This window comes from Bison bison, unplaced genomic scaffold, assembly GCF_000754665.1.
Source record: "Bison bison bison isolate TAMUID 2011002044 unplaced genomic scaffold, Bison_UMD1.0 scf7180017864050, whole genome shotgun sequence".
NCBI classification, from domain to species: Eukaryota; Metazoa; Chordata; class Mammalia; order Artiodactyla; family Bovidae; genus Bison; species Bison bison.
In genome coordinates this window covers 2,338,548-2,365,311 of record NW_011494622.1, presented here as the reverse complement: position 1 = coordinate 2,365,311, position 26,764 = coordinate 2,338,548, and the positions used below count along the sequence as shown (strand labels likewise).

General features: G+C 37.2%; 1 protein-coding gene across 1 annotated transcript in view; it reads right to left on the bottom strand.

Moving 5' to 3' along the window:
- TENM3 (teneurin transmembrane protein 3) overlaps nucleotides 1–26,764 on the bottom strand; it is a 588,433-nt gene that overhangs the window by 409,328 nt on the left and 152,341 nt on the right. Inside the window, exon 3 of the mRNA XM_010835814.1 lies at nucleotides 19,887–20,165. Within this exon, the coding sequence (XP_010834116.1) occupies nucleotides 19,887–20,165 (279 nt within the window). The remainder of the gene's footprint in view (nucleotides 1–19,886; nucleotides 20,166–26,764) is intronic.

Genomic DNA, 26,764 nt, shown 5'->3' with positions numbered 1-26,764 from the left:
GGTAGAGGGCCTGATAATTAACAAGCAGGATAGTGAACTAAACATTACAATATAACTGGACAAAATTAGTAGGATAAAAGGATGTGAGAAGAGAGCCACACGAAAATTCTGGTCTCCTAATCTATGGGAGGAAATATGATCTGGGAAATAAGAGTTTTTTATGAAAGATTCTAAAGAAATCCAAGGTTAAAATTACAAAGAAATTTAGAAAAAACAAGAGGAAGGGAAAAGTAACAAGCAAATAATCTTTTGAATGGTTCTAGTATCGTCACACAGATCAGAATTGAATTCAAGGGCCATAAAGGAGAATTTAACCACTGAAAACATATTTTGAGGACAGACGCCATGCTTTTAAATATACTGCTGATATATGTTGTAGGCACTAAAGATAATTTTGAGCAGAAATGTGATATTACTATCATTAAAATGGCAAGAGAAAGTGCATGTGTGTGTGTGTGTTTTGAGGTTCCCAGAAACTAAGGAGACATAATGAATTGGGAAGATGCTCAGTGAATAATGAAAACGATTAAGTCTAGGAGGTAGGATCAATTTATCAAAGAATGACTATTGAGCCTAATTAGCTTTGAGAAAAGAAAGATAAGTCTTGCTACTCAAGTATAGGAAGGATTATGACATGAAGATGAGGACCAAAATTGCTCCATTTCATGCCAAGAACTTAGGATAGAAGTCACGTAAAAATTTCTAATTAAACACAGATACAGGCAAACTCAGGAGAATCACGGTATCTAGTTCAGTTGTGTCTGCTGACAGAGAGCGAAACTGGTATCTCTCAAGGTCTCCATCAGACTTACTTTAGCCACACAAAGCTAAAGAATTGATTCCTAGAGATCATTTCCTCTAGAAACAAGCTGATGATCACATGCATGTTCTTTCAGTGAAATAATAACCTGAACCAGATTGTGTTTTGAGAGGCTGCACTATTTCAAGAAAGACAGAGATAACAATACATGGGGAAGTTTGGAGTAGAAATGATTCATGTATGGAAATCAAGTATTACCACGGTCAAAACAAAACACTGTGTTCCACATGAAATCTTTCTTTGCCAAGTGCACGAGAGAGGATGAGGCAGTGTCACAGTTTTCCGTTTGTGAAAACTGGCTTGATCATCTTTTTAAAAAAGATTGAAATATGTAAGTAATGTCAGTTATTTTTGTCTTTTAATTGAAGTACAGTTGATTTACAATATTATATTAGCTTCAGATGTATAACAGTGATTTGATATTTTTATACATTATATAACATACAAAGTTATTAAAATATCATTGACTATGTTCCCTGTGCTATATATTATTACCAGTTATAAAATAAAGATGTGACTTACTTATTCTATAACTGGTAGTTTGTCCCTTTTCATCCCACAGGAATAGGTCGTTTCTACCTGTGTCACCATCCCCCACCCCCTCCCCTCTGGCAGCGACTAGTTTGTTCTCTGAATCTGTGAGTCTGTTTCTGTTTTATTTGTTCGTTTGTTTTGTTTTTATATTCCACAAAGAAGTGAAAATATACAGTGTTTTCCAAGACGTGGAGAAAAGGGAAGCTTCCTGTACTGTTGCAGGAATGTAAATTGGTGCAGTCACTGTGGAAAACAGGATGGAGGGTCCTCAAAACAGTGGGGGCTCAGATGGTGAAGCGTCTGCTTACAATGCGGGAGACCCGGGTTCGATCCCTGGGTTGGGAAGATCCCCTGGAGAAGGAAATGGCAACCCACTCCAGTACTCTTGCCTGGAAAATCCCATGGACGGAGGAGCCTGGGAGGCTACAGTCCTTGGGGTTGCAAAGAGTCAGACAGGACTGAGCAACTTCACTTTCACATTAACTAACACAATGTTGTAAAGTTTAAAAATAAAATAAAATTTAAAAAAATAAAATAAAATGCAAAAAATAAAAAATAAAAAAACTGAAAATAGAATTATCATGTGATCTAGCAATCCCACCCCCTGGGTATTAATCTGAAGAAAATAAAAACCCTAATTCAAAAAGATTTATGCATCCCTATGTTCACTAAAGCATTATTTATAATAGCCAAGATACGGAAGCAAACTAAGTGTCCACTGACAGATGAATGGAAATGATGTTTTACACACACACACACACACACACACACACACACTCACAGGCATATTAGTTGTAAAAAAAAAAAAAGCCTGAGATCCTGTCATTTGTGACAACATGCATGAACCTACAGAGTATTTTGCTAAGTGAAGCAAGTAAGACAAAAAGTTATTTTTTTTTATTCATCTGTTAAACATTCAGGACCTACTTGCCAAATATGGCAAACTAGTCACCCAAAATTTCTTCCTGAATATCACTAAAAGCAAATTTCCTAAACTTATATAATGAAATATCACACAATACTCAATGTTTACATAGATAAAACTCCTGGCACTGAAAAAATTTATATTAGGAATCTGAAATGACTGGGTAACATAGAAATATTAGTGAAAACAAAAGATAACAAAATTTTGTAGGCAATAACATATCTTGAATTCATTTAAGGATCATAGTTCCATTCTTTATCAATGTATTACTGGACATACACAAAAGCAAAGGAAACTTGGATTATACTTGATTGATGCAAATAATGAGTCTAATTTTTCTTGCTACTTTAGGTAGTTTATTCGATTCTCTCTTCACTTTGATGGACTTATCCTAACCCAGTGTGACTTTCCTCCTTTGAGGTAAATCCTCAAGAAAAAAAAACTTTTCAATATTAGCCGTGGACGGTTAACCAAAAACATAAACATGCATATTCTTTAAAATGGTTTAATAAGTAGGCACCGTTTGAAAGAATTCAGACAAAAAGACATTGGGTGAATGATCCAAGATAAACAAGTTAATGATAGAACCAGCATAAAGAACCCGTATCTTTCCATTTATAATCAAGTGTCCCTAGCACTGTGCCAGAGAAACTGTTTTCTTAAAATAGGAGGATTATATCTTAGACTAAGAAGTATGAAACAAATCCAACTACACAGAAGCTCAAGGTGACATGGAAGACATTTAAATTCACAAGGCTTGTTCCTTCTCTTTGAAAAGCAGGTGATTTGAGGGGACAGGCGCTATACTGTTGCCCAGGTACCAGGAGATCCCATGCAAGAGTAAGTAAGCGGTGTAGTCCAGTGGGATTTATTTATTTTTTATTTATTATTATTATTTTGTTACTCATTGATTTATTTATTTTTTACTTTACAATATTGTATTGGTTTTGCCATACATCAACATGAATCCGCCATGGGCATACACGTGTTCCCCATCCTGAACCCCCCACCCTCCTCCCTCCCCGTAGAATCAGATAGTGGGTTTGGGAATTACACAGTGGCTTTCAATCCTGGCCTTGTCATTTTGGAACCATATCAAGATATTTAGATTCTTTCAGCCTTAATTTTCTTTTCTTGGTTAAATAGGGATAATACTAACTAAATCTCAGAAGGTAGTAGATTGAATACAATAGGTACTCAATACAATACAAATATCTAACTCTGTTTCTGCCTCTATCTCTGTCAACCTCTACTCTGCCATTTGGATTTTCGTACAATGATTTTTCTAAAGAACAATAACAACGTTCACATCCAAAATCCTCATGAGTTATCATTGTTACAAAGTAACTATTTTCAAAATCCTTCTGCAGAGCAGTGACACTTTCCATGGGATGCCAAAGGATTTTGAAAGAATCTTGAAAGGATTTTGGAAAGAATACAAACTGTTCCATAAAGGAACGATGTCATCACAGCAGAACCAGAATTGATTGGAGTAAGAGGATTTTTGTGTATAAAATTTCCTAGTTAAGGTAGGATAAGAAATATATCTTATGCGAAAGGTCAGTCTAAGTACCGAGCCTCCCTGATATTTCTTCAGAAAGCAAAATCTTGCCTGACAGGTGTCAACTATTAATGAGCTATACACTTAGTACAAATCACTTGAAACATGGGTATATATGGCAATATTCACATGAGGGGTAGATATGGCAATATTCTTATCCCTTATAGGAAAAACTTGTCACCACCAAATAGGTCCCTTTCATCCTTTGTATCCCTTTAGCAATAGGAATAGACAGGTAAAATTATTGCAATACTTTAAAGAAATACTGCTCCTCTTCTGACCCTCTGCACTGATCTCTTAAGATTTTGGGATAAAGAATAATAATCACACTCAATGTACTAATGGTAAAACCATAAAGTTTACACCTAGACCATAAGAGCTACTGGAATTTAAATCCTTTGTCTTTAGAGCGTTGAAGAGCCCACTGGCCCAGTGTTAGGGCACGCCCTTGCCTTTATCAAGCCATCTACAGGATTCAATCGCACTGATATAAAATCTTAGTCAGGATTGAGACCCACTGGTGGAAATGTAATAAGATTTACTATTAATAATTTTGCAGCCTCCCTCCTTGTACCATTATGGTTTTTCTGGTGGTTCCCATGGAAAATACATTAGTTGCAAAACGCTCATTATAGCCATGGTGAAGATAAGTACAAAGTCAAGAGCACAGGAAATCTATTTTATGTAGTGATTGCTTTGAGATCTGTCAGGACACAACTAAAATGTATGGGAATAAGATATTCTCGGACTCTGCCTTTCAATCACTGAGGCTCTTACTCTAGTAACAAATTAATGCACCGGGATAGAATAGATAGGATTCTTACTGATATTGTATGATAACTAAGTATGTTGTTCTAAGGGATCTTTCAGGAAAAAAAAAAATGGAGAAATAAGCATCTCTTTTGAGTCTGTATTAGATCTGCTATTATTCACTGTCCATCTCGTTTTTGAATAAAATCATTGTATATTCCCTTAAATCCACATCTATTTTTAGTTTTTGACTAACATCTTTTTCATACTGTTTACTGCTTCATAAACTGCAATATGCACTCTTCTGCACGATGGCTTTATGTAATTGTGCAGATGACAATCTATTTCAACTCTCTTTCTGGGGCCTTTCGTTATTTATTTTCCTACTGCAGCCACATTTGTCCAGGTTCTGCACTCATTTTAACTCCTGTCTTTCTCACATGACAAAGTCCTGAAAATCCTACTACACCTGTCCTCTCGATTCAGCACAACGCCTTTCTATTTATAGTATATGGAACTGCGGCTCATCCATTCCAAGTTGGCCTTCACACAGTCCATTCATCGTGTCTCTACTGTTTTAAGAGGTGGACTGGACAGACACGGCCTGCAGAAACAATCTTAGCTCTTTCACCATGACATTGGCAGTTCTCCACAAGTGGATTCCACTTAACTGTCAACTTTAGCTTCCAGTATTCCCCAAGAGGATTCTTCCAGAATCTAAGGGTGACCTAAGGAGGCTACCATTGTTTCCATTGGTGCTTCCAAGCATTTCTTCAAGTTTTTCCAACTGTAAGTATGTACTGCTTTTCTGCAAATATTTCAACATATTTTACTACCTTCAACATCTTGCTGGAATTCTACGAACTCTTCAAAATCTTTCCTTTTCTAAACCTCTATTACTTTTTTCTTTCCAGTGTGAAATTTAGCCATGTTGCTAAACCATTTCATCCAGTTGCTTTGTCTTGTAATTATTTTCTGTTTGTAACGCCCTGTATCTTCAAGTCTGTAGGCCTGAGAGCAAAAGGTCCAATCTTATTCTTTAAAAATATCTGTCAAATTATTTAAGGCAAGGAGGTCCACAAAATAAGTGCATAATGCAACCTGGCTTTTGCAGGTTTCATGCTTTATTTTTTAATAAAAAATAGATCTCATAACTGCTGCTATTATATGTAACGTCCACAAACTTATGAGAGTCTGTTTTTCTACTATATTTTTTGCAATGCCTAAGAGTTACATATTATACTGTTACTGGTTAATTGTGCATTCCTGAAAATGTTTAATTTTAGTTAACATTCTAGATCTCTCAGAAACCGCCAAACCTGAATTTAGTATCTACTACTATTGTATAAGATATCTGATAAATCTTACCCCATTTGTTTTGCAAAGAATTAATAGCACTAATTTTTATTGATGTCTTATTGCCAAATTTAAGTAGATTAGCATGTATTCATTGGACATTATGAAGCAATCCCTAATTAAATTAAATGACATTTATAAAAGCAAACTGTATGAAGGAAATCAATTTAAATTTGTACACCACTCAACTCAACCCAGGAATTGAACCCAGGTCTCCTGAATTGCAGGCGGATTCTTTACCAGCTGGGCCAGACTATATCTGATATTTGGCAAAACTAATACAATTATGTAAAGTTTAAAAATAAAATTAAATTAAAAAAAATAAATAAAATTCAGATAGATTAAATGTAAAAAAAAAATATGAAAGTGAAGAAAATAAAACTGATCATTTGTTCTAGGGGTAAAGTCAACATTTCTAGGCATAAAAAAGCCACAAGGAAAATAATAATTGATAACTATATTTTAAAGTTTCTAAAAAATTCTTTCAAAAATGAAATGGTTCAAGCCCACTCAAGGATGCCAAATAAATGAACAAATACAAAATTAAACCGAGGAAAGCACTTGATGGTATATTTAGATATTTTAAAAGAGACAAGGGGTTATTAAGATTCTTGCTTCATGAAACCTATGCAATTCAATAAGAAAAAAAATATGTATATGTACATGTGTAACTATATCTCTGTATCTTTTCCAACAGCCTATTGATTGATGGAAAGAGATTTACCTCCCACTGTTACTATCACCTGCTTTAAGTTTTTCATTTATTTAATAAGGATACAGAAACTTTGTGGAAATGAACTTGCTCCTCCAAGCTGGAGTCAATACAGATTTTCTTGGCACCTAGAATCTCTAACAAGGAGCGTGCAGCTGTTTAAGCAAGGTGGAATCCTGATAGAGTGGAGGAGGTTACATCTGTGCTGTGCCCCAGCTCTTTCATAGCTGGAGTTCGTGTCATTATTCATCACTACTGGGGAACTACACATATGTCTATAAGCAGAAGGCCTGCATTTAAGGAGACGTTTATTTTTATCAGGTCCTCCTGCAACCAAACCCGTCTCATCAAGGCCAGATGTACACAAGGTGGAAAAAAGCAGAGTCAGTGTCCCAGTGTCCTTGAATGCTGTCTCCTCCTTCATCTTCCTGATTTCTGGAAGACCCATTTCTCCACCCTGAATAGAAAAATGTGCAAAGGGCATAAACTGACAATTCACAAAAGAAATACAAAGAGTACACACACCTATATGAGACTATATTTAACCTATTACTCAAATGAATATACAACAGTAAGATACTATGTTTCCATCTAGTTGCCAAAATTTTAAGCATGGCAACATTCCTTGTCAATGGCTTATGGGAAAAGATACTTATTAATATTTCTAGTCAGAGTGTAAATTGATACAACTTTTTTTTTTTTCAGGGCATTTTGACAGGGTCTATCAAATGCTTTAAACTGTACATACCCTTCATACCCTTTGCCTCTGATCTTCCATTTCCAAGAATTTATCCTAAGGTATTAAGGGATACAGAATTAGAGGCAAAGATTTATCCACTAGAATTGTTATCACAATGCAATTTATGAAACTGAAAAGTCAAACAACCTAGCTGTCTAAAAGTAGTGGATATGTTAAAACAAATTATGGAAGAGTCTAATAATGTGGAGAAACTTAGGTCAAAACAGAAATTCCAAAATTTTTTTTTTTTTGGCCACACACGAGGCTTGTAGGATTTCAGTTCCCGGATCATTTGAACCCAGGCCATGGCAGTGAAAGCACTGAACTCTAGCCACTAGACCAGGATGGAACTCCCAGAAATTTCAATTTAATAAAAAAATATACACAGAGATAAAAATAAAAGCATAAATACCAAAACAGGAACTAGTGAATATTATCCACATACTCCTCTGTGTCTTCCAATGATATGTAATGCTAAGTAACTAAAACAAATTCAGGGCATGAATTTATTTTATATAAACATTTATAATATTTTATACTTAAAATTGGTTTAAAGTTCCATTTTTATTATTTCTATCACCTATCATTTTCCTTGTGTTATTGATACAATACAAATAATAATTAAATGTTTAAAAAATTCTAATGATTATCTGAAGTCTTTAAACTTCCTAAATAGGTTCATTTAAACAATTTAAGTTACCTTTGAGCACATTTTGTACAATCTAGACAACGGTGCTCCACTCACAGGAAATGAGACACAGCCCATTATAAGGGAATGTTTTATACTTGTTTTCTGTAGCAACTGACATTTCATTCAAACACTTTCCAGTCCCCCAGGAATCTCCAGCCGCTGTATGTCAAAATTTTAAGATTTCTCTTTGTGAACTTTAACACTTCTATAAAAACCAGTTGGAAGAGCAAGCCTACTTCCAATTGATTACTTTGATATTAACCAGTTAAAGCAAATCAATTATTCAGTTTAGTCTGAATAATCATTTCACAAAGTCACAGTTTTCCATACGCAAACATGCATAAGCAAATAATAACTACCATTCTGGCTTTTTATAGCCTATTTCTATTTCTCAGACATGTCACTTGTGGTCTGTTTTTTACTCTCTTTTGTGTATTTTTAAAAAATGAATGTTGGGTAATTCCTCGAGTGTTCGCTAATAATCAAATCTGGTTGTATAATTTTATGTTGGTAAATATGCATTTTGTTTTTATGCAAAAAGACAGTGTGGCTAGTGCAAAACCATGCAGGAGTTACTAAGGTGCAAAGACTTATTCTTTAATTTTTTTGGCCACACTGCCCGACCTATGGGATCTTACTTCTTCAATGAGGTCTCAAACTTGTGCTCCCTGTGGTAGAAGCTTGGATTCTTAATCACTGAACTGCCAGGGAAATCCCAAGACTTATGTTTAAGCTAGTAATTTAAACCATGGGGCAAAGATTATACAAACACACTTATGTATGTATATAGGTGTGTGTATGATCCATATATAAATATATCTATTTTTAATTTATCATATCTACTTTTATATACTGGGCTTCGCTGGTGACTCACCTGGTAAAGAATCTGCCTGCAATGTAATGTGGGAGACCTGGGTTTGATCCCTGGGTTGGGAAGACTCCTGGGGAAGGGATCTACCTACTCCAGTATTCTGGCCTGGAGAATTCCATGAATTGTATAGTACATGGGGTCACAAAGAGTCAGACATGACTGAGCGACTTTTACTTTCATTTTAAATATCCATATGTCTATTTTATTATATATCTATGTATTTTATATAGATCATATACACACACATACAAATCAGTGATCAAGGAAAGGATTTAAGAAGTTATCTATGTGTCTGTATGGGGAATCCTGTACTGAGAGCAATCCTGTTATTTCAAGATCCAGATAATTATCTGTTTTTCATTGAACTCTAGGTGCGCTATATTTAATAGTTTTATAAAGCTATTTTAAACAAAATATCAATTTTGAATAAAAATGTACTTTCCCCCAAACCTTTTGATGACATGAACTTTTAACTCCATTGAATATCATCGATTTTTCCTACACTGCCTGGATATTTGCTATGACTTTAATTAGTGTAGATACAAATGTACCTTGTATTTATTTTTTAAGTTTTTTATTGATGTGGATCATCTTTAAAGTCTTCATTAAACTTGTTACAAAATTGCTGCTGCTTCTTCTATTTTAGTATTTTGGTATTTTGGTTCAGGAGGCACATGGTATTTAGCTCACTGGCCAGGGATCCAACCCACACCCCCATTGGAAGGTGAAATCTTAACCATTGGGCCACCAGGGAAGTCCCAGAAAGATACCTTTTAAACGTATATCTCTCCTACAGCAAACTCTAAGCTACTGATGTACACAAAATTGTAAGATGAAAAGTACCTTAGAAGATAAAAAGTATTGAGGAATTCAGGTACCTAAGTTTCTATTCCAAGATCTCTCTGCTCCTGACCTCTCAGAGGCCAGACCTCATCTCCCCTTTAATCTTCCCTTCGATCTTCTTGTTATAATATCACCCTGTCCATTTCCTAGGAAAGATCCTGAAATGTCCTCCAATATAAAAATATCCCTGCCCTTGTGTTCCCCAGGAGTTACACCTAACCCTTTCCTTAGTTCAGGTTTGGAGAGAAAAATCTGCACTTGCTGGTGCCATGGTTTCCGTTCATCTCTCCACCCACTGCCACTTGGTGACCACACGCACTACTCAGAAATTCATATCCTCTGTGCAGTCCACAGGCTATGGAAATGTCTGACTGCTAATCATTTCCTGCCTCTGTGGTCTTCGTGAACGGACACTTCCTTTTGTCTCTATGGAAAGTCCCTCTTTGTTTCTTTCATTGGTGCTTCTTCTATAACTTTATGTTAAATGTTGGTGACCTCAGTATTATACCTTCATTCCTCTTCTTTTCTCATTTTATCTGCTTTTGGGAAGAGGTTTGATTATGCCCCATGGCTTTCACTGCAATTGTACAGATCATAAGGTAAATATTTCTGAACAAAATCTAACTGAATTTTATATATATGAAAAGTGAAGGTATTAGTCACTTAGTCGTATCCGACTCTTTGCAACCACATGGCCTATAGCCTGCCAGACTCCTCTGTCCGTGGAATTCTCCAGGCAAGAATACTGGAATGGGTAGCCATGCCCTCCTTCAGAGGATCTTCCTGACCCTGGAAATGAACTCTGCATCTCCTGCATCGACAGGCAGATTCTTCACCATCTGAGCTACCAGCAAAGCACGTAGATATATATATAATTGCTTAATCTATTCTGAATTTTGATGTTCCACAGACCCCTCAAATACAACCTGGCCTTGTCTGAATTACTGAATTTATTAAACAATAAGCTTTAAGCTCCCACTTGGATTTACACCATCACTTCCATGTTAGAGAGTCTTTTAAATGTCTTCTTCTTCCCTAACCCCAATGCAGAGTTAATCAAGTTTTCATTCTGTCGAATTTTAATGTCTCCCTTTCCTTTCCAATTCTTGGTTCAAACATTTGTATTTTCTCACTTTGCTACTTATAACACTACCTGATTGGCTAGTTTCCTCTCAAGTTTGACCTCCAATCATGGAGCTGTTCAGCCACAGTTCTGGCTCCAGGATCAGGCACTTTATGAGGGAGCACAGAGACACAAGGGTGAACAGGGCCATGGCCCGACAGAACTTACTCCCTTTGTGGGAAAGACAGCCAACTCCCTACACTGCTCTCAAGGTGCTCTGTAAATGGTAAATATGCCTGTAATATTCCTTTGCATGAAACTCCCATTACCTACAGAAAAAGTACAAATTCCTGAGCATGGCCATTGAAGGTGTTTTGCAGTCTGGTCTGGGGCTATCTGTAGACCAAACACTCATCGCTCATCCACGCACAACCTGTGTTCCAGGCAAAAACAGCCTGCAACTGTTGCAACAGTTCACGGGGATTTTACACCCTCTCCTTCGTTGCTTTGTCTACATCTTGCATTTTTGCACATCCTTTGAGCCCGTGTACCAGTATTTTGGTCATCTGATGCCAACAGCCGACTCACTGGAAAAGTCCCTGAGGCTGGGAAAGATAGAGGGCAGAAGGAGAAGAGCGTGTCAGAGGATGAGATGGCTGGACGGCATTACCGATGCAATGGACATGAACTTGCGTAGACTTCAGGAGATGGCGAGGGACGGGAGGCCTGGGGTGCTGCAGTCCATGGGGTCGCAGAGTTGGACAACTGAACTGGGTGGCAACCACAACAATAACCAATGCCACTTCCTTCCTCCTTTATGAAACCATTTTTCCTCTGCTGCCTCTCCTGTCTCTGTGGCAAGAATCTGCTCTATGCGGACATCAATTCTGCACTCTGTGTTGTAGTATTACTTAGCACATTAAAATTACAATGAAATATTTACTTGCCGATTTGCCCAACCAGCCTGTGAATTTTTACAATCAGAGACTATATCTTACTCATTTTTTCCCCCCAGCCCCTGGTACAATACCTAACATTGACTACTCATTGAATGAAAATGTAGTTGCTATACTAAGAAATCAATTCAAAAAGTCATGTCCCAACTTTATTCAGTTTTCAGCTTCTGTGTGACTTCATGTTTACAGTCAAGGTACTATTCATAATGGGATTTTCCAGGCAAGAGTACTGGAGTGGGGTGCCATTGCCTTCTCCCAAGACATTTTAAATTGTTCCTTTCTCAAGTTTATATGCATTTGTATCCATTTTAATATGAATTCAAAAAGCTTTTACATTTAGTTTATAATCTAATCATTATGGAAAACTATCTCAAGTCAAATGATAAAGAGAAGAAAATTCCAATACAGTGAAACCCTCATTCAAGCTATTTAGTAAATAATGTAGATTTTTCACATTTAAACTTGTATGTGGATGTGATGCTCATTAACAGAATTATTACGACCTGAGAAGAAAATTCTATAAATAACACACCCCCCAAATCAGTTAGTTCCTCTTCAAACACTTGAATACCCTTGAAATGGCAAATAAACTAAGGTTCTATGGCTTTAACACTTATCTTTTCTATTTCAGTGATAATTACATCAATAAACCTGATTCAGCATTTGCTGCTATTCAATTCATTAATTAAAACAATTTTACTGCTACTGCTGTGATTTTTCAAGGATATCAAAACACATTCAAAAATTAAAACAGCATACATCATCAGTTTTGATATGTGTTGGTATGCTTTCTTTTGATTTCAACTCGACAATTAAAAGAACATTAGGCTTTTAAACAGAAAAAGCATATATTCTATATACTTTGAACAAAAATACTTAAAATGCAAGTTGTTTTGTAGAAATGGCAATGTTTGTGTAAAGAAGAGCAAACTGTCAAGAATTCCAAAAATCCTCTTAGAATAGAAAATATAAATGTATGTAAATACTTAAGTGATAACAACCATGGTTGTGGACTTTATGGTATTCTTAATTCTAGTTTCATAGTACTAAATTTTAAAAAAATTTTATTTAAATCATCACTTACTGTGCTTAAGTGACTTGTAATATATCCATGAAGTGAATATATTTCATCCCAAATGAAATATAGAAGCTTTTGCTTAAAGAATGGTATAAGTTGCTATTTAAACTACAAACATACACACATCACGGTGATGTAATTATTTTTATATATTGGAAACTATTTGTACTTTGCAAAGCCACACTCTCATTCTGACCTTGATTTAGTAAGCATGCAACATATTAATTTTGCTATTTTGACATCCCAGAGCACCTAAAACATAAAATATAATTTACAACAGTAGAACATGCCAGAATTGACCATTACATGCCAGAAGAGGGCCCAAGATGGAATTTATATTCAAGTTATGGTTCAGTATGTGTGGTAGAATCTCGTGAAATTTATTTCTCACAGCAGTGGAATTCCACCTTCATTCTTACAATCAGTTTTCAAAGTAGGCTGAGAGTTGATAAAGATCAAGTTGAAGGAATGAAATTAGGCTAGTTAGGTGAAATTATACACCTCTCTTCAAATTATTTGTGGAAAACTCAAATATTCTCCTTTTGTAAAAAGAGCCAGGAGAGAAATGACACCTGTGTGGTGGCTAGAAGCATTACAAGTATACGACATACCAGGGTACTCCAAGGTCACTAGCAGTTTCTCCCAAACTATTCTAGATCTTAATTGGTGATAGAATAGTTACAAATCCTTCCATTTCTCTTCTCTCACATTTATTCAGTTGCTCAGAGGAAATAACCTCCTTGCCCACTTTTTTGGGGATATTTCCGGTGACTCCGCCTGCCAATGCAGGAGACACAAGAGATGCAGGTTCGAGTCCTGGGTCTAGAAGATCCCCTGAAGAAGGGACTGGTAACCCACTCCAGGTATTCTTGCCTGGAAAATCCCATGGACAGAGGAGCCTGTGGGCTGCAGTCCATGGGATCACAAAAGAGTTGGACACAACTGAGTGATACATAACAACAACAAACACTTTTTCAGAGAACATATTTTTTCCAACAACATAATTTGGATTGCAAAATAAAGTACTCTGTTGTGAGAGTGATGTAAACATCATTACAATAGTTTGTCAAATTGGTTTAAGGGGTATATCTTTTTTTTTTTAAGTACAGTAGCTCAACTTTTAGAATCTATCTATCCATAAAGATGGTGCAATGGTAATGGATGGTAAAGGAGATGTGAGTTCGATCTCTGGGTCAGGAAGATCCCCTGGAGGAGGAAATTGCAACATACTCCAGTATTCTTAACTAGATAATTCATGGATATAGGAGCCTGGTGGGCTACAGTCCATGGGAACACATAGAGTTGGACACGAATGACCATGCACACACATCCATATAGAAAGCAGACTTTAAAAATACTATTTCAAAGCATAAGTACCTTGGTTTTTAAAAGTGTTTTAGTCCAGCAAATCAAGTCTCTATTTCCCCTAAAAATATTGCACAATAATGCTCTACCCTTATTATTAGCCACATCATCCCTGGATACTTTAGTAACTGCACAGTCACTGTGGCAAGAGTGAGGTCCTACCACAGGTATATTGCTAAGATCCCAGGTGAGAAATAAAGCCTTCCAGTAATGATTTACTTTATTATGTGAACTGATGAGCATCACTTGAATCGCCTTTTAATTGACTGGTTGTCTAAGTGACATGCCTTGGAGGGAAGCACCACTTTTGAAATTTCCTTTGACCAGGAGGGGAAGGAACAGGCTGGTTTCTTTGAAGTCTACAGCCATCAGACTAATTATCAGCCCCACTTAACGTTCATTCATTTAATTACAGGGAATTAAAAAGTATGTGAGATTTTAGAGAAAAATAAGAGAGTCAATAAATGGTGACAGAGATTCCAGGCTATGCAAATTGGCAGTGCCCCTGCTGGAGGAGACCACTCTTTCTCCCTCATTTCACCAAATGCACAGATACTCGACTAATGCAGACAAAGGGAGGATGGCAAAGAGAGGGGACATTGACTGTGGGCCCAAACTGTGTCGGTACTTGATACTGTGTCCCTAACTTAATCTCCACACTTAATAAGGAGATATAATTTCCCACCATTTACAATTAACAGAAAGAGTATCCCCCCACCCCTTATTTGGAACTCACCCGACACCAGGCACTGTCATTCTAAGCACTGCCTATTCAAGAGTCCATTTAATCCTGTAAGGACCTGTAAGCAGCCCTGTAAGGACCGATGCCACTGGTGATTTCCGTATACTACAGAAAGGTTAAGTCAATTGCCCAAAGTCACACAGCTGGGAGACAGTAGAGCCAATACCAACCCAGGAAGTCTGCCCTCAATAACACCTCCTCATCTGTTGCTCTCAATGAAGGCTCTCAAGTTTCCCAGCCACGATAAGACAGAAGAAGAGAGCCAGCTCCTCTTGGTCTGCCTGATGTCAAAGGTCATCGCTTTCCAAAAGGCATAAGAGGCTGCGGAGACAGGCAGAAGGAAGAGACCTCTACATCTCTGGTGCCAGCCATACAGCTGACCCAAGCGGCCAGGCAGAGATGGGGGAAGTTGGGAGCTAGAGCTCTGGGTGTCTCAAGAGCAAGCCATCTTAGAGGCTCAATGAGAGGATTAACACCCTGTGCACCGTGCTTTTGAATTGAGGCATTTTTCACAGCACTGAGCTGCTGGCTGACAAAGGATAATAACACTGAATGCATGCTAGTCTTCTTCTGGGAAAAGATGCACAAATAAAACACGTTTAAAGCTTAAAGCTTGATGTTTGGGGAGGAAAAAAGTCCTTTGTTCCTGACATTTAAATAGATATTTGGAATTTAAATCAGATTACTTGCAAGGCTAGAGAGTGGGCATTCAGTCAGGGGTCTTTTAACAATCCATCAGAGACAGGGAAAGATGCCTCGAACCATCGAGAACATACTGGCAATTTTCCCTTTGATTACAGCATCTCATCACATTTATTTTGTAACCTCTCAACAGCTTCCTAGAACCACTGCTTGCAGGTGGTCACAAACCACTGCCCCTCCAGTACTTGCCCTGGAGCAAGGCAGTTGACTCAGAAAGTTGTCAATGCCTGTTAAGAAAGGTCTTCTCCCATGTCCTTAATTCAGAACAATATTAACATTTGGAATTTGATATGAAATTCAATCTACTGTAACAATTTTTTTTTTCTCAAAATGCTTTTTAACTTCAACTCCTCATGGTTGGTGAAGAAGAGTTAGCTTTGCAAAAGAATCTGTTTTATCACTTGTTTAGAATCTCTGCTAACATGGAGACATGTGACATAGTCCGAGTGTTCCTTGACTCCCGTGGGATGCTCAGGCCATCAAAATTTCATTAGCCTCACAGCAGTCCCAGCGCCTTCTTAACTTGAACTGTTGGCCTATTTATCAATAAATAAATGAAATCTAGTCACTTTTAGTGACTAGACTTTTCTTTGAAGTTATAACTAGAACATTAGTCAATTGGCTTACATGATTTCACAAATGTTGAATACTATTTTGTTTTCTGGGGAAAATAGCCTTATTCACAGTTAACCTCAAATGATGAAAACAGTCAACCGAAACTCTCCTTCTAAACTGAGGGGAGAAATAAGACAGTGTATGGTTTCTAGGTTAGTTTCACTTTGGTGAGTTATTTTATGCACATCCTTCTTGTTTCAACTTTTAGTGATATAACAGGGCTTCTTAGGACACACTGCAAGCTCACACACAAGTGAATACAACTATAAAATTTAAATAATTGGAAGTCAAAGGAAAATACAGCTGGAAAATCAATAACCTTTCAGAGTGAGAGCAATTAAGAATGCCAAAATGAATTATTTTAGAAAGTCTATGTTAGAAATATTTGACTCTTTGTGACCCCATGGACTGTAGCCCTCCCGGTTCCTCTGTCCATGGGGATTCTACAGGCAAGGATACTGGAGTGGGTTGCCAGGCCCTCCTCCAGGGGATCTTCCCAACCCTGGTATCAAACCTAGGTCTCCAGCATTGCAGGCAGAGTCTTTACCATCTGAGCCACCAGGGAAGTCCAATATTTGACTAAAAGTAGTAATAATAGTAAAAATTGGTAAAAGTTTTGAGGATATTGTTTAAAAAGATGTTAGAAGACCCTGGGTAATAACAAAATGCTTTTTTATATCAGAAAAAAGAGCCTCAATATTCTCATTTAATTCCACAATTCCAAATGATAAGTAATGTAAATATCAGAAGATTATGTTCCCCAGACCTTAATGTAATGGATCTCAATGCAATCTTGCTCTTTCTGACCAATCACTGAAAATTCAGAATAAATGATCTGAAATGTTCCTACAGAACACATATGAAATCTATGAAAGATCCAGTGTTCAAAAAGAGGTCTGCTGCTGCTGCTGCTAAGTCACTTCAGTTGTGCCCGACTCTGTGTGACCTCATAGATGGCAGCCCACCAGGCTCCCCCATCCCTGGGATTCTCCAGGAAGAACACTGGAGTGGGTTGCCATTTCCTTCTCCAATGCATGAAAGTGGAAAGTGAAAGTGAAGTTGCTCAGTCATGTCCCACTCTTCGCGACTCCATGGACTGCAGCCTACCAGGCTCTTCCGTCCATAGGATTTTCCAGGCAAGAGTACTGGAGTGGGTGCCATTGCCTTCTCTGCAATAAGAGGTCATATCTATTTTATTTCTTCTTTTATTTCCTTCCCCGAGCTGACTCACTGGGAGTTCTTAGACCGTCAAAATGTTTAAAAAAATAACCCCAGCCAAACCTTGGGGAAAGAGTAAACATAAGTTGAAGTCATCACTTGCCCAGCTCAACAAACATTGTTTTTGACACTTTATACTTTTGACTGACCTATTTACTCTCAACAAATGCTACCATATGTTCTGAATCTCAAGGCAAGGCCCTTGACACCCTGTCCGTGTCTCTCTTCATTCTGGTTCAGAATGACCACATGGAGAAACAGATCAGTCTAAGTGTTCATTCTTGCCTTTATATCATGAAAGGGACAAGGAGATTCCTGGGGCAACAAGTTCCTTCCCTAGTTCAAAATAATCCGTGCAGAGAGAGGGGGCAGTGATGTGGGAAACTCAACAGGCTTCCCGCCTCCAATCATTTGGATAATAGACACTGTTAGTTAACTAAAAGTGGAAAAATTTCTAAGTTTTATGTTTTCTGAAAAGAACAAAATGGTGTGTGTTTGGGAATTCATTGTGAGACCATTTTAGCAGACATACAATTTAAAAAATAATAAAAATTAAATTATCTTTTAGCAATACAGATACAGTAACAAGATATACTTGTTATAAGAGAGAGAGATGCCTCACAGGTTGTGTGTGGCAAGCTGACCCAATGTGGGACAATACTTGATGGATATGCAGATGAACGGCCCATGATGCAGCAAATCAGAACTGATTTGCATTGTCCTCCTGCACTCTCCTCTGCTCTCTTCCAAAACCATCACAAAATTTGACATATATTTTAGGAAAATCAAACATCAAATCATGTATTTGAATATAACCATAGTACCTAAAATTGCTTGAAGAGGGTTATGTAAAGATATAGATGGACAGGAAGCAAAGTTTATGCCAAATCTTACTTACTTAAGGTGAGTGACTTCTGAATCCACAGTGAAAAGTGATAGAAACCCAGGTTTCACTGAGGTGGACAGTTTGGTTCAGGAAAACACCGCAGTCAGATTCTAAGACTCGTTGTGTCAGGCAGAACTGTCCTTATTTCCTGTTTTGGGTTGGGATGAAGCTAGCCTCCACCAATAACTCACAACTCTATATGAGTTTCTATTATTAATCGATTATGACTTTGTTTTAATGCACTAAAATAGTCTCCATGAGATATTGTTTTCATTGGTTTAAAGCAGATTTTTTTTTTCTAATAGTAAGAAAACAAGTAACAAGCAGTATGACGCACTAGCTACCCCTTCATTCAGTGACCTGGCTGAGAATGAACGCCGACAATAGACCTGTTTTCCTATCACAAAGTGAAGCTGACAAAGTTGCTCCATAAAGAATAAAAATAAAATGCCATTGGTAAAACACCATCTTTCTTTTCACAAGTCACACAATTCTTCCATTTTAATTTTCTCTTTGCTTTTGATGCATCATATACACACAGCATTAATAACCAGGTTAAAGCAGCAAGTGCACTGTTCATATTAAATGCTAAAGAAGAAATGTCATTTTCTTGTCTGGTGCATTGGTGCTGATACTCCAATTTTTCCTAGAAGCTGTGTTGACTAAAAATTAAACTTCCTTTTAAATCTATTACTGCATATACACTAACTGCTTCTTTATCATTTTGCACTGGCGATAGGGAAAGATCAAAATAATTTATAAAGATATTTCTCTTAAAGTATGTAAAACTGCTATTTGGATACCCGAAAAATCCAATTTTTGTGCAAGGATTTAATTGCAGAGTAATCCAGTCTCCAAAGCACATCAAAGACCACACTCCCTTCTCTTTATCAAGATTTCAATTGCTTTCATCAACCAGTAAGTTAAAAGCATGATCAAATTTGTTCTTCAATCACTTGAGCCCTGTTAATAAACCATTCTGTGTGCTCACTCATCCATTCTGAGATTCTGGAACTTCTTTGAGATATTTTTAAGAGGAATCTACAAAGACATCTCTGATTACAAGCTGGCTCTGGGGTAAATTTTATCACTACTTGTTCTGCTACTCCATGGAGGATAACAGGTGACATGGTTCAAGATAAGTCAAAGCCAATTTTTTTTTTCTGTACATGATTAGACTGTTTTTCAAAACTATAGCTAACACAACAGAGAATGCTTGCATAACACAACTTAACACTCTGATGTTGAATGTTGACTTTTTTTTCCCCTAGGAAAAATAATGCAATACTGAAGGACATTTTTTGAGTGCTACTGTGTTGCAATGCGAAGAAAGGAAGAAGAAAAAAAGAGAAGGAAAGAGGAGAAGGAAGAAAGCCATTCCTCCAGAGTCAACCAAAACAGACGGAAGCACCGACCGCACCCGCCAACATTATAAAGCCTCAAACAAAAAGGACCTTACCGGTTTCACTGTCGGATTTGTTTTCATGCTCCGTATCTGTCAGGGTGAGTGCTGAGTTGGACCGGCTTGACAGGCAGGAGCTGCGGCCTGACTTGACCCCCCGGCCCCACAGTCTCATGGCATGCTCTGGGGACATCACTGCTTCGTTCTCAGTATCGGCGTCTGACCCTGCACTGATCGAGTAACCTCTGTGGGGAAGCCCCATTTCCGCACAAAATGCCAGTCCTCTTCGAGTTGCTGGTTCACAAACGCCTAACTGCCTTAGGGTAAAATTTTGTCCTAATTAGAGGGGAAAAAAAAGATAACAACCAGTGAGTATACATTTCGTTTAAGATTTTATTTTCTTAAAAAAAAACAAACACTTAAGCATCCAGATTTTTGAGCTCTCAGCACTAGGTATTGGCATTAGCTTCACGTGACATGTGATCTAGTAAGGTCTAGTTAGGGGAGGGGTGGGTGTGAGGGGGGTCCACCTCTGACTTTCCACCCACCGCAGCTCAGGGCGCCTTATTTCAGCCCATAAGCACCTCCAGAATGCTGGGCAGGAAAAGTGGTCCAGACCATGAAAACTCAACCCAGAGAAAGCCTTAGTTATCATTGATAGAAACTGTGAGAAGTATTTCCCTGGTCCTAGCTCTTATCCCAAACATTAGGATTTTTCTACCTGGAAGTCACCCCTTAGGAAGAGAAAAGACTGCCCTCTAGAATAAGCTACCTGCTAATTAGAAACAGGGGTTTGGGCAGTCTCTATTATAGTTTTCCACTTAACAACCAATAAAAATATTGTGCTTTTGTGTACAAACATACACTAACTTTTGGAGTGTAAAGTCTTGAAAATGTGCAGACATCTGACTTCTGCTTTAATAAACACCTAGAAACATCTGTATTGATCGAAGTAAACCAATTTGTGCAAATAAAGTGCACTCTAAAAAATAAAGTAGGAGTATTATGTATTTAAAAATTAATGATAAAATCAAGTTCCCTGAAAAATAAATGGTTGTGAACCCTGAAGGTTTTCACTAATAAATTGAGCATAATAAAACTCATGACACTGTAATAACTTAAAGCAAAGTGTTTAAATTAGGTGACACTTTCAAATGACTGCCATTATTAATGGCTTTTCCAATCCTGTGTTTACTCTTGAAATTTCACCTATGTTTTATGATACCAGGGGTGAGAAGAGAGAAAACTGTTTGCTTAGAGGATGCATATACATATGGGTCTTCTATTGCCTGTCTCATTGGCATGGTAGAATCTGAGATTTAGATACCAACTAGAATCAAAATACAGGAAAAAGAATAATAGTATACCAAGACTGATTTCAATCCTACCCTATAATACCAACCTTTTAAGAATATTAAGCATATATTTTACGCATCCTTTTCATTTTCCCACTTCCCTCTCTTACCTATCCACAAACACTTTAAAGTTAATTGGCTGGTATGAGAAATAACATACATTACATTTTTTAAAAGAGTGTGTCATAAATTATTTGTAATAAAATAATGTCTTGACTCTTTTAGGAAATGAATCAAACGTAATGCACACGATAGTAAATATTTGGTTGTAAAAATATTAGCGGCCTCCAGCACTCAGCTCATTTTAACCAGAGTGGTTCACTGCGTTATGGCCACGGTCAGATCAGGAGGAGGAATCTGCCTCATCTCAGTCAGACTTCCAGATGGATTCTGACAATGACACTCATAAATAATGAAAATCTGTTGCTACAATTAGCTACAAATTATCTCAGAGAGACATGAACATGCATCTGCACCAAAAGGTATGTCAAAAAGAAAACAGCAAAAATAAAGAGGAGGGAATAAGAACCCACTGAACAGTGAGAAAGTGGGCAAGCTTAATGAGGTAAGACACAGTATGGCCAGTATTTTTCAAAGAGTTAGTGTGGACTGTACTTATGAAAGTAAATCCAAAAAAAGGTCAGTGTCATGGAGAGTTAAAGGAATGTAAAGGATGGTTAATGTGAAAGAGCTTATCTGTTCCTATTATATCACCTTTAAAATGGAGAGGGAGGAAAGGGTGTAAGACAGTTAAACATCACCATCAAACATGTTGAGTTTCCAAAATAATTTTTCAAGTGTGAGAATGAATGATAAGATTCTGTGCATCTTTCCGGTGGGAGGTTCCCACATTGGAGAATAAAAATCAGAGACAAGTTAAAAGACAGTGAGAACTCTGTTTCTAATCTCTGAAATGTAACTTGAAAAATTCCCCACATTATTGACTTTTCACACTATTGCCGTCTTGATGCAAAAATCTATGGAGTGAAGGAAAGCAGAAAATGGCAATCTTGATTATTTGTTATCTGGGTATACAAACACAGTTCACTTTGCAGATAAATATCTAGGGCATCATCTCTATGAATTGGTATGTGCATCCCAAACTCCTTAAACATCCAACCCTTTGAAACCAATGTCTAGCAATGATTCAAATTCTTAAGGGCTGTTTCTGAAATGCAAGTTAGAAAGTAAGGAGTTAGATTCCTTACTAAATTAAGTCTGCTTTTGCTTTCTAGGGAAAGAACACTAAACTTGAAATCCAATGAACCTAAGTTTAAGCCACTTATGGACTTAATCATTTACCACTCCATTTCTTCATCTTTCAGGGCTGTCATGACTTGGTTTAAGAGATGCTTTTTACGCTTTTGTTGAGCAAAGGAATCCATCCACCAAACAAAGACAACCTAATGAATGGGAGAAGTTCCTTGCAAATGATATGACCAATAAGGAATTAATTTCCAACATATATAAACAGCTCAAAACAATTTGACATCAAAAAAAAAAAAAACCTGATTTAAAAATGGCTAGAACTGAATAGTCATTTTTTATAACAAGGAAATGCACATGGCCAAAGATGTTTAACCTTGCTAAACATCAGGGAAATGCAAACCAAAACTACAATGAGATACCTCCTCACACCTGTCAGAATGGCTGTCATCACAAATAACACAAGTAACAAATGTTAGGATGTAGGAGGGGAAAAAAAGCCTCTCCTATATTGTTGGGGGGAATGTAAATTGGCCAGCCACTGTGGAAAATAATACAGAGATTTCTCAAAAAACAACAAATAGAACTCCATATGACCCAGCAATTCTACTCCTGGGTATATACTAAGAAAAAATATCAATTCAAAACTATACATGCATCTCAATATTCATAGCAACGTATTTACAATTGCCAAAGTATGAAGCAACCTAAGTGTCCATTAACAGATCAATGATTAAAGAAGCTGCAGTATATAAGCTTGCATATATATATATATATATAGACACTTATTCATATATATGCAATGGAATAATATTCAACGATAAAAAAATTAAATTTTCCCATATGCAGCAACATGGACAGACTCGAAGGGCGTTACGCTAAGTGAAATAAGTCAAACAGAGAAAGACGAATACTGTATGATATCACACTTGGAATCTACAAAATTCAACAAACTGGTGAATAAAGCAAAAAAGCAGCAGATTCACCGCTACAGAATACAAACTAGTGGTTACCAGTGGAGAGAGGGAAAGAGGGGAGGGACAACGTAAGTAAGAGGGGACAAAAAAAGGGTTATTATGGAATTATATATGTGAATCTTTTGAAAAATTGCCAAGCATTACAGAATTAAAGAATTTTTCAATTTAAAAAATTCTAAAAATTAAAAATTTTAAACATTTAAAAGTGATGCTTTACGTAAATGAAACCAGCATAAAGGGGAGCATAATGAAAATGACAAAAAATAAACATCTGGACAAATGTAATATTGACAGAGAAATGTATAATTTGAGGGGAGGGAGAGGACTGCTTTCAAATAATTTTAGAAGAGCCACATCACCACCAAAGTTGACTTTTCCTTCAATCAAAACTCTTTGTACCCAGTGCTTCAAATTCCATTATTGTTGATTCTCCTTTAGGTTAAGGAGTCTTGCTTGTAGGATCCCTCATTTTAATGCAAACATATCTGGGGAGTTCTAGTTATTAAATCAGAATAAATTAAGCTATTATATTTTTTTCCTACAGGTGAGCAATGTTTAGCAAGATGGGATATACTAATGGAAAGCACAGCCACTTTCGACAAACAGAAGGAAGATGGAGGAAAAGAAGGATTTCTGATTGGGAGAAGAGGCAGTTGGCTGAGGTACCATGGAGCTGGGAGTTTGGGGCTCAGATGCAGTTGTTCAGGCAAGACTTTCAGTGAATGCGGAGAAATGGAAAGAGACAGGCAGAGAAAGGCAGCAAAGATGCTCTGGAACCAGACTAAAAACATGACCATCTTGCTTAAAGTCCTCTTTGGCTTCAAATAACCTAAAAGAAACAAGGATACCTTTATTCTTATTTTCCATGCTTTTTTGTTTTTTCAGATTGTGTTCTCTGCAATGGTTCTAATACCATTACTTCAATTTCTTTCTTTGCCCTCTGAGTCTTTATATTAATTCTTTTTGGCTGAGTCTGATGAAATCAGTATTTATCTCCTGCACATTGAATTTTGATAACCTTGATCAGCAAGGCCAACCACAGAGTTTCCCATTACAATTTGAAACAGTCCCAAAATAATAAATTGCAGCAAGAATAAAGTGTATCTGAGGATGAAATTTCTTGTGATTAAAAGGCAAGGTTAGCTTGGACTAGATTAGGCATTTTTGTTTTATGACACTCATAAATTTGAAAAATCTATAAAAGAAAAACTGAATAAACAGTCCAGGCAAGTTGCATCATTAAAAAAAAGGTTCACATTTTGAAAAATGAGTGAGGGCATGTGACAAAGTAGAAAGGGCTATGTGAAAACAAAGTCCTATGAGGCTGGCGCCAAGCAGAGGCATCTCTGTAATAAAGGAACAGGGGCTTGCAAAATGGTCTTTTTCTTACATGGTGCCTATAACCTAATCTGAGCAAGAAGGGGTTTTTCTTTTTTAAAACAATTTATTCATTTACTTATCTATTTTTGACTATGCTTTGGTTTTCGCCGTGAAGTGGGCTTTTCTCTAGTTGTGGCGAGTGAAGGCTCCTCTCTAGTTGCGGTGCGCAGCTGGCTTCTCTCGTTGCCGAGCACACGCTCTAGGCATCCAGGCGTTAGCAGTTGCAGCCCCTGGACTCTAGTGCACAGGCTCAATAGTTGCGATGCATGGGCTTAATTGTTCCGTGGCATGTGGGATCTTCCTGGGCCAGGGATCAAACCCATGTTTCTTGCATTGCCAGGCAGAGTCTTTACCACTGAACCACCAGGGAAGCCCAAGAAGGGATGTTTCAAAGCTGCAATGCGGGGATGGTCATCAATAGCTAAGTCATCTGCTGGGTCTGAGTGCGTTGACAAGAAAACAACTCTACATGAGGAGCTAGCCTCAGTCATCTGTGGTGACTGCAGAACCCGGGGGCGGGGGGCCTAACTTGGGAACTCGTGTATTCTCTCCCTGCTTATGTCTAGATGCTCCAATGTCTAGAGTTGTCCCTTTTCTTTTTCATCTGCTTGTTCTTTTTTCCAAAACTGCTTTATTGAGATACTAACCCACAAACTGTACAATGAACCTATGTAAAGTGTACAAGTCAAGAGTTTTCAGTAAGCACGTGGTGGTGTGCAACTATCATCACGATCCATTTTATAATATTTTTATCACCCTTTGTACCAATTATCGGTCACCTATTTCTCCTCTTACCCCACCACTTCCTCCAACCCCAGGCAAGTACTAAAACATTTTCTCTTACTACAGAAGTGCCTATTCTGGGCATTTCAAAGAAAAGGGGCCCTATAATAACGTAGACTTCAGCAACTGGCTGTTTCCATTTGACATAGTGTTTTCAAGATCCACACGTATTATAGCATGCGTCAGTACTCACTTCTTACGGTCAAACAATATTCCATTGTATGGATACAGCACGTTTTCTCTCTCTGTTCAACAGTGAATGGAGATATGAGTTTTTCCATTTTTTTTTTTTGGCTATTATGAAAATGCTACTATGGAATACCATGTTTTCATTTCTCTTGTGTATACACCTGTGAGAGGCATTGCTGGTCATCTTGCATGTAGTTCTATGTCTAACCTTTTCAGGAACTTCTAGACTGCTTTCCACAGTGGCAGCGCCATGTTCCTGTCCCAGCACCAGTGTGTGAGGGTTCCGGTTTCTATATAACTTCAGCAACTCTTGTTACTATCTGTTGGTTTTCTTTTACACCACACTACAAGTGTGTACACCATACAGCAAATGTGCAATGAGGATATGGACTATAGGTCATTGGTAATAAAATTTGTATTGGAGCCAAGAAGCATGTTCTCTTAGAAAGCCGTGGATTCGGTAGGTCTGCTACACAAATTCATTATTACTTTATTATTTTTTTCTTTGTCTTCTAAAATACTGCTTTAATTTTCAAATGTATTTTTCTATTAAAATATTCTTTAGCTCATAAAGTCTACCTTTGAGACTATATCCTAGAGAAATAAAATCAGCTAATCTTAAACATATATGTACAAATAATTTTCTTTATGATGTTGTTGCCAAAATTAAAATAACTGGAATATTTACCAGAAAGGGAATGGCTAAATAAGTTATATATTCCTTTCATGGAAGACTACATGGCTAGCAGAAAGAGCGGGTTTGGACCTATATCTTCTGTTCCGGGAGGGAAGCCTATTATATATATTTTAAATAAAAAAGTACAAGTTGCAAAGTAGTGTGCATAAATATGATCCCATTTTTGGAAACTAAGAAAGAGAATCAACAAATTAAATAAATGCGTATGGTCTGGAGCATGAATGAAGGTGAGAAGGGCTGTATAACTTTGATGTTGGATCATACAGAAAGAGCTGTGAAGGAAATCAGTAATTTCCTATTTTATAGTTTTGAATTTTTATTTCCCCTGATAATTTGTATTAACAAGAA